Source organism: Cyprinus carpio, chromosome A9 (genome assembly GCF_018340385.1).
Source record: "Cyprinus carpio isolate SPL01 chromosome A9, ASM1834038v1, whole genome shotgun sequence".
Classification (NCBI taxonomy): Eukaryota; Metazoa; Chordata; class Actinopteri; order Cypriniformes; family Cyprinidae; genus Cyprinus; species Cyprinus carpio.
The window spans coordinates 8,433,202-8,446,052 of NC_056580.1; the positions used below are offsets into that span (position 1 = coordinate 8,433,202).

Consider the following 12,851-nt stretch of genomic DNA (forward strand, 5'->3'; position numbering starts at 1 on the left):
GGTGCCCCCCCTTCCCCACCTCCCATGGTCTCTGTCCGATTATGCCTCAATCAATGTCAAATTTGGCAGACACCGACCTCAGACATGGCCTCGAAAAGGCACCAAGAGTCGGGGGGCGGAAAAAAAAAAAAAGAAGAGACACAGCGGGATGATGCTCGCGCGTCGCTTTGCAGGTAAGACAATGTTTTAAATAAAAATGTTAGTTTTATAGCCCTTGCGTGTAGTATGCATGTCCAGGGGCGTCGGCGCGTCCGCGTCGCTAGTAGTGCAAAAGATCCGGGGCTTTTAGCCCTGCATGTTTGAGTCTTTTATTTTAACGGGGTCCGGGGAAAAAAATATGTGAAACTTGGGCTGTTAAAGATGCAGTTTGTTTGAGAAGGAAAGGAAGGCCAATCGTTGGGGTCCTCATCGTCATATTTGAATGACAAATAAAGCTAATTTTCCCCGTACGTTACAGATGTGTCACGTCTGCATATAGCTATTAGTGCAGAACGTTCCCTATTGTAATTTCTTCGCTTCAATACAATGTCTATCTGCCTCAGTCTGAACTTTAGAAAAACCCTGCAACTGAACGTGATGTGATTTTGCCAAAATTAGACCCGCTTAGATAAAGATTTTTTCGTTGTTGTACTATGGCATGCGGTCATTTTCAAGATGTTCGGCCAAGGGCGACATCTGTTGGTGAAACTGCAATTAGAAAAAAAAAAAAACACAATCTCAGTGTTTGTATATTTTCATATTCACAGAGTTGTCAAATTATTAGGGCTGGGAAAAGATTAATCTCGATTAATCGCATCCAAAATAAAAGTTTGTGTCTACATGATATATGTGTGTGTACTGTGTATAATTATTTTGTATATATAAATTATATATATTTCAAAGCTCAAACTCATCCAAAACGTACCTGCGTTCATCAGTGGGGAAGGAACGTTTAAGTGGTCTGGCTGTCATCAACATCAATGGGGACGTGGCTCAGAAACTGTCATATGATGACCTGATAGCTGATTTTGCAGCTAGGAAATGTAGGCGTACCTCTGTAGGGCCTCTGACAACTGATGGTAGTGAAAATGTTTAATATAGTTCTATAGAATAGCAGAATGGTCTCTTTATAGAGATGTAGTCCCTGTGTTGAGTAATTTCTACTGTGCAGTTATGCATGGTTATTTGCAGTTTAAAATGTGCACTAGGTGGGGGCACCGCCAAGCATTTGTGCTTAGGGCACCCAAATGGCTAGCGCTGGCCCTGGTGGCACCTGCTTCTCTTTTTTATTGTAATCTTCTTTTGATCATGAAGGACAGTGACATTGCATCAAACCTTAATGGGCGTTTTTATCTTGACTGAATGTAATCTTTTTTATAATTATTATGTAAAACAAATAATAAAAAGGTCAATAATTGGAATGAAATTATATATATATATATATATATATATATATATATATATATATATATATATATATATATATATGCATACATTTATATAGATAGATAGATAGATAGATTTTTTAAATGAAGTGTCTTATGCACACTAATTTTATGTAATCTAAATTACAGCAAAAACCTTAATATTGTGAAATATTGTTACAACTTTATATATATAACTCCAGTCTTTAGTGTCACGTGATCCTTCAGAAATCATTCAAATATGCTGATTTAATGCTCAGTTATTATCAGTTATATTACAATGATGATCAGTTGGTTCTTATTATTATAAATGTTGAAAACAGTTGTCGCCTGTGTTGGATTCTGTGATGAAGCTCAAAAGAACAGTATTTATTTGAAATACTTTGACTTTTTTACTGTTGCTTTTGATAAATGTTATGTGTTTTTACTGAATAAAATGTGTTAATTCTTTGCTTTTTTCAACTTTTGAATAGTAGTGCATCATGGTTTCCACAAAAAAAAAAAAAAAAAAAGCTTAAAAAATGTTAACATTGATAATAATAATAAATGTTTCTTGAGCACCAAATCAGTATATTATAATGATTTCCAAAGGCTCATGTGACACTGAAGACTGGAGTAATGATGCTGAAAACATTTGAAATATCTGAAACATGAACACAATTATTTTAAACTGTAATAATATTTTACAATATTACTGTTTCTCCTGTATTTTGTTCAAATAAATGCAGCTTTAGTGAGCATAAAATACTTATTTAAAAAAAAAAATGTATTTTTTTTTACTTTAAAAATGTATGGGTAATGTATATTTAAATTAAAAAATATATTTAAATTAAAAGTCTCTCATAGACAAAAATTGAGGAAGTTTTAATACTTTAATGTGTTGTGCGGTCTGTTTACTTTGCTTGGATTTTGATATTGTGGACTAGATGACATTAAAATCTAGAGCCATCCATCTGCACAAGTGGCACATTGCAGTTTGCTTAGTGAACACACCTTACCGGCCCAAAGACCAAGTAAGAAAGAGGGCCAACGTAAATTAGCTAAAATTGCTTATGTATTGTAATCTTCTTTTGATCATGAAGGACAGTGACATTGCATCAAACCTTAATGGGCGTTTTTTATCTTGACTGAATTAATCTTTTTTATAAAAACAGCTCTATGAAATGATATATATATATATATATATATATGAAATGATATATATATATATATATATATATATTATATATATATATATATATATATATATCATACATTTATATAGATAGATAGATAGATAGATTTTTAAATGAAGTGTCTTATGCACACTAATTTTATGTAATCTAAATTACAGCAAAAACCTTAATATTGTGAAATATTGTTAAACTTTATATATATAACTCCAGTCTTTAGTGTCAGTCACGTGATCCTTCAGAAATCATTCAAATATGCTGATTTAATGCTCAGTTATTATCAGTTATATTACAATGATGAAGTCAGTTTGGTTCTTATTATTATAAATGTTGAAAACAGTTGTCGCCTGTGTTGGATTCTGTGATGAAGCTCAAAAGAACAGTATTTATTTGAAATACTTTGACTTTTTTACTGTTGCTTTTGATAAATGTTATGTGTTTTTACTGAATAAAATGTGTTAATTCTTTGCTTTTTTCAACTTTTGAATAGTAGTGCATCATGGTTTCCACAAAAAAAAAAAAAAAGCTTAAAAAATGTTTAACATTGTAAAGAATAATAAAGTTTCTTGAGCACCAAATCAGTATATATAATGATTTCCAAAGGCTCATGTGGACACTGAAGACTGGAGTAATGATGCTGAAAACATTGAAATATCTGAAACATGAACACAATTATTTTAAACTGTAATAATATTTTACAATATTACTGTTTCTCCTGTATTTTGTTCAAATAAATGCAGCTTTAGTGAGCATAAAATACTTATTTAAAAAAAAAAATGTATTTTTTTTTACTTTAAAAATGTATGGTAATGTATATTTAAATTAAAAAATATATTTAAATTAAAAGTCTCTCATAGACAAAAATTGAGGAAGTTTTAATACTTTAATGTGTTGTGCGGTCTGTTTACTTTGCTTGGATTTTGATATTGTGGACTAGATGACATTAAAATCTAGAGCCATCCATCTGTCACAAGTGGCACATTGCAGTGCTTAAAGTGAACACACTCTTACCGCCCAGTAAACCAAGTAAAAAGAGTGAATAAGAAATATCCTTGCAGACTTCAGATTTACAAATGAAAATGTCTTATTAAAAACATGATATTTTTGTTTAAATTTCTTTAGGGAAAAATATAATCACTCGTTGCAACAGAGAATATACCTCCAGCCACGGGACATGGTTAAATAACTCACCTTTTAGATCAACCTTTGGCCTGTCAAAGTCCTTCACACACACTTACACAGCGCTAGATAACACCTGAGCAGAAGCAGGCAGCCACCTCCTTTAGACCGGGACACTGAGGAGACTGCAGCTGGTGAGTGACACACACTTCTTTTCACAACATAGATGTACGTTTAGAAAAATCATGTGCTTTAAGAAAAAAATATGTGCTTTGATGTGTACCTTAGTATTAGAAAAATATATTCAAAGTGATTTGAATAGATTTTAGTTTATCAGAATAGAATAGAATAGAATAGAATAGAATAAAATAGAATAGAATAGAATAAAGTGAAGACGCCCAGGGAATCATGTTAATAAATTTTACAATGCAGTTTGATGGAATATTTTGTTTTCATATTATTGGTACAGATGAGAAACTTGACGCAAGTAACATTAATTATTAAACCCCGGCAAGTAGGTGGTTTTAGGCATAATGTGATGATGTGAAAGCATTAGCAGCTCATAGAGCAGTTCATGGAGCACTCAAGTGTGAGAAGTGTACTTCAGCTCTCAGCTGATGTGTGAGGTATTGTGTAATTGATATGGAATCTGTTGTGCTTGAACCTACAGCTAGATGCTTGTGCTTTTTCCCCTGGTAAAACATTTATCAAAATGAACCAAGGCTATAGGCAATCTTTCTAAAGCCTTAAAAGCCTTGATGATGGTTCCTCCCATTAGAGATTTCATGATCGCCATTCATTATTACTTAGACAAGCTGAAAGGAAGGCTTTAAATAAAAAAATAAACAAAGAAAACTTAATCAAGCACACACCACTTTGTAAACAATTGTGGAGTCAACACACTTACTCTTATTTGTTTGTTTGTTTGTTTGTTGGTTTGCCATCTGTAATTGTAGAGACAAGGCACAAGCATTTTAAAAGCGAAATATGCTTCGACAAACACATTCAGGCACTTCATCAGAGAGTTAATTCTCACTGTTTTGTTTGTTTCTTTGTTTATATATGTATGTACAGAATGTATTATTTATTTGTTTGTTTAATTGTGCTGCTTCTATTTAAATTTAACATGAAATCACAATGTGCTATATTTGTTAATACACATTCTCGGTCTTATTGTGCATGGTTAATTAGGCCATATTATAAAAAAAAGTTTGAAAATTGAAAAGTTTAATGCAATTTATACATCAATTTAATACAGTATTCTTTGCTCTAATAATTTAATTAGTTTGAAGTATTTTAACAACTATTTTTTTTTTTATTTAATTTATATTTAAATCAGAATATGTATATGCTTTGCCTCTGAAATGTTTATATATATATATATATATATATATATATATATATATATATATATACTGTATATTAATCTATATTTTATGAAATGTTTTTGGATACCCAGTTTTGCACAGCATTTTAAGTTAATTACTTTACAAATGTCATTTTACGTTGACTTTAAAACTTCTGTGATTTAGTTCAGCAGATGCACCCTAAAACAGGGCAGTGATTATATGGCCTTTGATAATTCTATATAACCCCAGTTATCACTCCATTTCAAGGACATAAGATTACATAATCATGTTCACCTCTGTGTCTAATCTGCAGCAGTCTGTTGCCATTGATTACTAACACCTGTGATTTATCAAACAATATTTTTTTCATTATAACACTGGTATATATTGCCACATTGCTGGATTGTAATTACCAATTGTATCACCAGACGACTGGTATATAATGAATTGTGTGCATCTATGATGTGATAACATCAGATGTACCAAGAAGAGCATATTATCACATCAGATGACCTCAGCATGAAAGCAACACTGATCGATGGATCTCTCCTGACAGGAAAAATGGCTGGGCCAAAACTACGTATCATTACTCTGACTAAGCGAGAGGGACAGGGCTATGGCTTCTACCTCCGAGTGGAGCACGGCGAAGATGGTCACCTGATCAGAGCCCTGGAAATGGGGGGTGCGGCTGAACTGGCCGGTCTGAAGGACGGAGACCGCATTATCAGAGTCAATGGAACATTTGTGGACCGTATGGAGCACAGTCAGGTTTGATGCATTTGAAAATTGACTTTCTTTCAAATGAATTTATTTCAATAGTTTGGTGGTAAATCTCACACTCGTCTTTTTCTCTGGTCAGGTTGCAGATTTGGTGAGAAAGAGTGGGATGAGTGTCACATTGCACGTCCTTGGAGAAGAGGCATATAAGACGGCCAAAGCCAATGGTGTGAATCTTGCTGAGCCTCAGTCTCAGTCAGGTCAGATCCAGCCCACCATGAATGGAGTGTCTGCACCAGCTGCAAAAGCCAAACTTTGTTATCTGCCAAAAGCCAGCAGTGGATTTGGGTTCTCCTTAAAGTCCACCAAAGGTAAGCAAAAAAACTCCCATAGCCAGGTCCCATTTTATGTACCATTTATCTGAACATACAAATTTAAATAAATGGTGAAAATGACAGAAATATTAAATGTGAGGAGACTTTGTGATTTGAATTTATTACATTCTTAAAATTAAACACTTGAAAATAAAGGTTCCAAAAGAGGGTTTTTGCAGCGATCCCACAGAAAAAACATTTTCAATTCCCAAAAGAACCATCTTAGCAGAACTATTTGACGACGAAGAAGAAGAGTTTAATAATAATGGAAAAAGCATATTTTTCCATTATAAAAAACCCTTCTGTGCAGTGGAAAGGTTCCTTGGATGTTAAACCCTCTCAATGGAACCTGCCAAACTTTGTAAAATCCAGTTATTAGCTCATCCTCATAAGTCCTCATGGTTAGCTTGTCAGCTCAAGAAAGTGTTTCCCATTACTTTCAGTCAGTCAGTGAATGGTCATCTGAGCCTGAGAAAGTTAAACTTTAACTAATTTTCTTAGACGTGTTTTGAATTAATCTACCCATGTTGATCATTGTCAGAAATATTTTGTCTGACATGTGAGATGAAGCGCTAACAGGAGTGATTTGATGCAACCCTGTTTTCTCTCAGGTACTCAAGGCATATTCATGACAGACGTGGTGTCTGGAGGAACAGCTGATCAGGCCGGTGTGAAGCTGAATGATCGTATAGTGGAGATAAACAGTGAAAATGTGGAGAATCTCTCACATGATCAGATTGTGCAAAAGGTACATTAAAATTATTCTTTATTCTAACTGCAAAAACTTCTTACATTACCTTCTTATCACCAATTTTATAATACAGTAGCATTGTCATTTTAAAAAATCTTTAAAGGGATAGTCCACCCAAAAATCATTCACTCATGCTCATGTTGTTTCAAACCTGTATGACTTCATTTATTTCATGGAACACAAAAGAAGATATTTTGAAGAATGTTGGTTAATCAAACAGTTCTGGGTTCCACTGACTTCTGTTATGTTTTTGTCCATGTTGTGCAAGTCAGTGGGACCCAGAATGTTTTGGTTACCAACATTCTTTAAAATATAATTTTTTCTTTGCAACCTGAATGGATGCTGCTGGAGACCTTGACTCTACTGTTTTACCCTACATTACCCCAAATATCAGTGTTAGAGGAAAATATTAGAATAATGTACTCCTATTATTATTGTAGGTGAAAGCAGCCGGGGACAAACTGATGCTTCTGTTGGTAGATGAGGACACTGACAAATTCTTCAAGAGCAAAGGCATTCAACCAAGTATGTCTCATGCCACAGTCAGGCACCTCCCACATAAGCCACGCATTGCAGACATGACTAAGAGATCAGATGGTTATGGTTTTGTCCTGAAGGAAGATCCTAAACATGCAGGTAAGTGCTTGCCATGTGTCATGGTGAGGAAGTCAACATGAAATTTAGCCTATTACACATTGTATTATCAAACTGATTTAAGGCCCTGTCAAATTTAGCCTAATTGCAGTCTAAATTAAATCTGCTTCAGTTGTTCAAAAAACAGTTTAGAATAGAATATTGGTGAGACTTTTATTTTAGATATACAAAACCTTTCCAAAAGCACCTTATTCCTTTCTGAGCATTATGTTCTTTTCAGATTTGACTTGGTGGCTTATCTTTTGGTTCCTGCTGAGGGAAATGTTTTATCAGTTCATCTGTATCTGACCAGCCAAGAAATGTAAAAGAGTTGCAGATAATAATTTTAAAAAGGGTCACAAGCTGTTTATTCATTATTTTGAAAGTTTAAAGAATTTCATCCTTTATTTAATTTCATCCAAAATGACTTACTGTACATTAATTGCATAGACGCCTCTCTGGAGCAACCTGAGGTTAAGTGCGCTGCTCACAGACATGAACTCAGTGGGACTGTAGTGGGTCCTGGAATTTTGGTGTTAGCAGCCCAAATTCTCTTTACATTACCACTGCATTACTTTCAGTAGTTCTTCTGTTTATTTTTCTTTCTAGCATGGTGGTGCATAATGAACTTACTGAAGTTAATTGCAGTGTAAGGACAATGTGTTCATGGTGTATAACTGACATTGCATAACTGTGATTCAGAGGAATGTTGATGACACATACAGTGATATGCAAAGGTTATCTACTGAAACGTATCTAAGATGCTGTAAAAAAAAAAAAAAAAAAAAAAAAAAAAAAGATTAGCATTTTACTATGGTTTAATATCACAAGATGTTCTTATGTACAGTAAATACTGTAGGGTGCATAAGAGGGCATTTTAACAATATTGTTAAAAACGTATTTAACTAGCACTGACTTTTCATTAAAAAAAAAAATTAACAAATACTTTTCACTACAAATATTTTAAAAACACATAAATTAAATTGGTTAAATTATTATTCTTAATTACGATCAATAAATAAATTCCAATACTATTAAAATACTATGAAAAGATAAAATAAGGCAGCCATACGCACTTTCTTTTTAAAATACATGTCCAGATGAGGATTTATAAATTGCCTAGAATGTCATGGTTTTTGTTTTGCTTTTCTACTGGCATGTCCTTTTTCCCCTTTTTCGCATATTTGAATTCCCTTGTATGTTCTCTGTAGATCCCACCTTCATACATGCCATGCTTGGTCGATTATGTATGTACAGTATACATTTTAGGAAATTTATAAATCCAGGGCATGTGGTCACCCTAGATAAACTGTTTTAATATTTGATTCATGTCATATTTTGTTATCTGTTTTAGGTCATTACATTGGAGAAATAGACAAAGGAAGTCCTGCAGAGCGAGCAGGACTGAAGAATATGGACAGACTAGTGGCTGTAAATGGACAGGAAATAGATAACTGCAGGCATGAACAGGTGGTGGAAAAAATATCTCAACAAGGAAACAAGTGCTCCCTCCTGGTGCTGGATGCTGAAACAGAGAAAATGTACAAATTGGTGAGTTCTTTTCATTCACTAAAATTGCTGCAATGCAGCAATAAATAGTGATTTGAAATATTTACACTGATACTGAAGAGTACACTGGTGTACTCTTGTAAAATTTGAATCTTAAATTGCATTCTGTATTAAATTGTATAATACTTTGTTGTATAGGGTGGTGTTTCTCCACTTCTGTACTGGGAGGAAATGAAAGTATCTCCGCCCAGCTATCCTGCACATGAAGCTGAAGCTATACCTGCTCCAGCGGTACCTGCCCCAGCAGATGTGGACCACAAACCCAAACTGTGCCGGCTGGAGAAGACCGCTGCTGGATTTGGTTTCCATCTCAATGGCATCCAGGGAGTTAACGGACAGTACGTCAAAGAGGTGGGACATCAAGAGGTTCACAAAAAAACAGATTTATGCTGATTTTAAGCAATTTGAATATCTATTTTTTGGAAACATGAAAACAAATTTTCAGTGAATGAACAATTGATTTTCATTTTGGCGTTTGATAGATTCACCCAGTCACTTTCATTATGAATTATTGAATTAACCTGTTAATGTGTTTTCTGTCAGGTGGTGAAAGGTGGAGCAGCAGACAGAGCTGGACTGGAGGATGATGACATTGTTGTGGAGGTGAATGGGGTGAACGTGGAAATGAGCACACATGAGGAGGTTGTTAACCTCATCCGCAAGAGCGGGGACACTCTGGTCCTCCTAGTGGCTGAGAGGACAGCTTATGATCGCCTGAAAGCACAGGGAATTGCCATCACCCCTCAACTGCTAAATAAAGAGCCCTCAGCTGATGTTCCAGCACCAGCTTATGCACAGGATGATGAGAGGAAAGATACAGAAAGTGACAACGAAAGACCGGCCACTCCACCTGCTCAAACCCGGTCAAGGGTCAGTACTGCTTTTCAGCATTTCTAAATGGTTTCAATATTCACAATATACCTCACAATACTAAGTTTTTCATTCTGCCATCATTTACTCATTAAGTCACTTACTCACACCCATGCCATTCAAAACCTGTGGAACGTAAAATAAATTTTGAAGAACTGTATGCTGGCCGAATTTCCTATTTCTATTTTAATAGATTTCTATTTTAAATAAATGTTGTTCTTTTTCATTATGCATCAAAGAATCTGAAAAAAAGTCTCATGATTTCCACAAAAATATTAAGCATTATCACTTGTTTTCAACATTGATAATAATAAGAAATGTTTCTCGAACACCAAATCAGCATTTTAGAGTGATAGCCGTCACAGGAATAAATTACTTTTTAAACTATTTTAAATTATAATAATAATATAATAATATTTTGCAACTTTACTGTATTTTTGATCAAATAAATGCAGCCTTGGTGAGCATGAGAGACTACTTTCAAAAACATTAAAAAATCTAGTGGTAGTGTATATTGTGATTAGCTTATTTTGTCATATTCTGAGGTAAATCTATTAACTCTTCCTTTAAGGGTACAAACCATGACCTACTCACTGTAACATTTTTTTTTTTCACCCTAGTCATCATCTTCTTCGTCTTCTTCATCATCATCATCTTCAGCATCAGATGCGAGTGAGGACGAAAAACTCTGAACACACCACACTTCTGTACTAACAGATAGTTCCAATACTGTGATTTAGTGACAGGTTGACACACTCACCTGATCAACTACTGTACAATCTGTTAAGAGGGCAAAAAAGACCCTTACAATGATTATTTCTGTGCTGCTTTCATTGGGATCTACAACAACAATGATCTATTTGAACTGGCTTTATTATGCTTGTGATCCATGAAATATAAAATTACAAGTAGTTATGGTCTTTCAGACAATGCATACTTCTTGATATATAATTTATTCTACAGAATGCTTTGTCATTTTCTCATGCCTATTGAATAAAATCTCTTTATTTGGTGTGATCAAATGTGAAAACCATTCTTATTTTAAAGGTGCAATCGGTAGTTCTTTAACAAGCAGTTGTGATGAATATGGTGAGATTTAATGAAACACTACATGAGTGGTGTCCTGTGTGTACAGTAAAAAAAAAAAAAAAACACTTCTGAATTCATCAGTCCATCATCCAGGTTTTTCAGTGCATGCAAGCCTTAAGAGCTGTCACACTGTAGTATGGCCTATTACTTACACTGCCACAGCTTCATCAGAGGCTAAGATTCATAGCAAAAACCATGAATTCGCCATCAGAAAACATATCACACTCGCCGACATAAGAATTTAAGAACTCGACTCAAGAATTTTTGATGGCAAAATTGTAGCCAAAATTGTACAGTGTGCAGTGTTAAGTTGGCCCATTAATACAAGACTCGACAACTAAATTCCATACTCTTTTTTTTTTTTAATTCAGTTTACTCAGCTCATCTCTTCCCTCTCTTTTTCTATCACAAGGTTTCACAAATCTAGATAGTGTTCTAATAAAAAAGAACCAAAAAAACCAAAACCTCTTTTCATATCATAGATCATATCACCTACCACAATCTAACAACCCAATACACCTACACAACATGACAATGAGGCAGGAGAAACCTCATGACTCTTCTGTACAAGGAGCATCGCTGCCCTACAAAGGCAAAATACCTTAACTCGCTAGAGTGTGAAACTAAGAAAAATTACCTTTAAAGCCATATTTATATAGGTACTGTAGGACACTGGAAATTTAACAGTTAGATGTTTTAGTAATGAAAATTATCTACATTACAAAATTATGAGCTCAAACTTGATTTTTTACTCCTATTTTGAAATTAATGTACTCTGCCTTTGCGTTGCCTGCCAAACGTGAGAAGTCACACCAAGGCAAAAAGCAGTAGCTTCCACATTATCAATATTTGGTTGCTAATCACTATTACAAAATCGTTATAGTAACACCTGTATAAAATCTAGTGATCATGGGCTATCTCATATAGGCTATTGCATATAGTAATGTGACTGTATTAATTTCTTCTTTTTTTTTATTTTTTTTTTTGACTAAAAGTTAAACGTGAGTGGATACCATGGATACAAATTAATTTTCTATGCTCATTAACGTAAAATAATGCTAGACATAGCATAATTGGTTTTACATTGACTTGTATTAAATAGCCTAAACTAAAAGAACGACATGTGGATTGATGTGAATGCCAGAAAGCAGGAATAATGCTCAGAATGCTTGTGGATTAAACATCTCAGATGATGTTCATTGCTATGGATTGATTTTATCGGGTTACAAGAAAATGTAGGATATGGATTTAATTGCATACTGTTGTAGGTTACTGATTTTATGGTTGATCATGCTAGCTGCGGTATTCGAGTCCACACACATCCAACTAAGTGACAGTTTAGTTTAGTAGCCAACCAAATCTGCATTACAAAAAAAAAAAAACTAGTCTTTAAAGGTTATTCATGATTATGTATTGCTGCCAAGGTATCTAGTCTGTACAGTGCTTTGTTTTATGGTGCTGTTTGGTAGATCGTGATCTATCTAATTCATTTGTCTACACCGTAAATGTGGCAGACTTTAATGGACAGTAAAAAAGGCAGAAAACCGTATAACTCCCAACCGCCACCATAACTTCATTTTGAAGTGCAGTTAAACAAAGGCAGAATGTCATAACTCAATTTGAGCATTCTAAACAAAGTGAAAGAGCAGTAACTGGTGTTATAAGGTCTTCTGCCTTGGTTCCTCCAGGGCTTTTCAAAGTTACGGTTGAGACGACCAGGGGCGTCGCACCCGTGGGGGATGTGGGTGTTTTAACACTAGGGCTGCAACTAACGATTATTTTGATAATCGATTAATCGGTCGATT

At 34.4% G+C, this 12,851-nt stretch overlaps 1 protein-coding gene across 1 annotated transcript; it reads left to right on the forward strand.

The window, feature by feature from the left end:
* Positions 1-3,758: 3,758 nt before the first annotated feature.
* pdzk1 (PDZ domain containing 1) lies at positions 3,759-10,974 on the forward strand. The gene is made up of 9 exons (XM_042763378.1): positions 3,759-3,888; positions 5,600-5,811; positions 5,903-6,131; positions 6,746-6,882; positions 7,326-7,521; positions 8,873-9,069; positions 9,226-9,438; positions 9,631-9,957; positions 10,578-10,974. Exons 2-9 carry the CDS (start codon positions 5,605-5,607, stop codon positions 10,647-10,649), a joined length of 1,578 nt encoding a protein of 525 aa, XP_042619312.1. The 5' UTR covers positions 3,759-3,888; positions 5,600-5,604; the 3' UTR covers positions 10,650-10,974.
* Positions 10,975-12,851: the final 1,877 nt, after the last annotated feature.

What these genes read in the sequence shown, in the direction of transcription:
- pdzk1 (XM_042763378.1), top strand. Translation starts at nt 5,605, where the DNA reads ATGGCTGGGCCAAAACTACGTATCATTACTCTGACTAAGCGAGAGGGA. An exon ending in ACCGTATGGAGCACAGTCAG is followed by an intron (nt 5,812 to 5,902) that starts GTTTGATGCATT and finishes TTCTCTGGTCAG; the next exon opens with GTTGCAGATTTGGTGAGAAA. An exon ending in GGAAGATCCTAAACATGCAG is followed by an intron (nt 7,522 to 8,872) that starts GTAAGTGCTTGC and finishes TATCTGTTTTAG; the next exon opens with GTCATTACATTGGAGAAATA.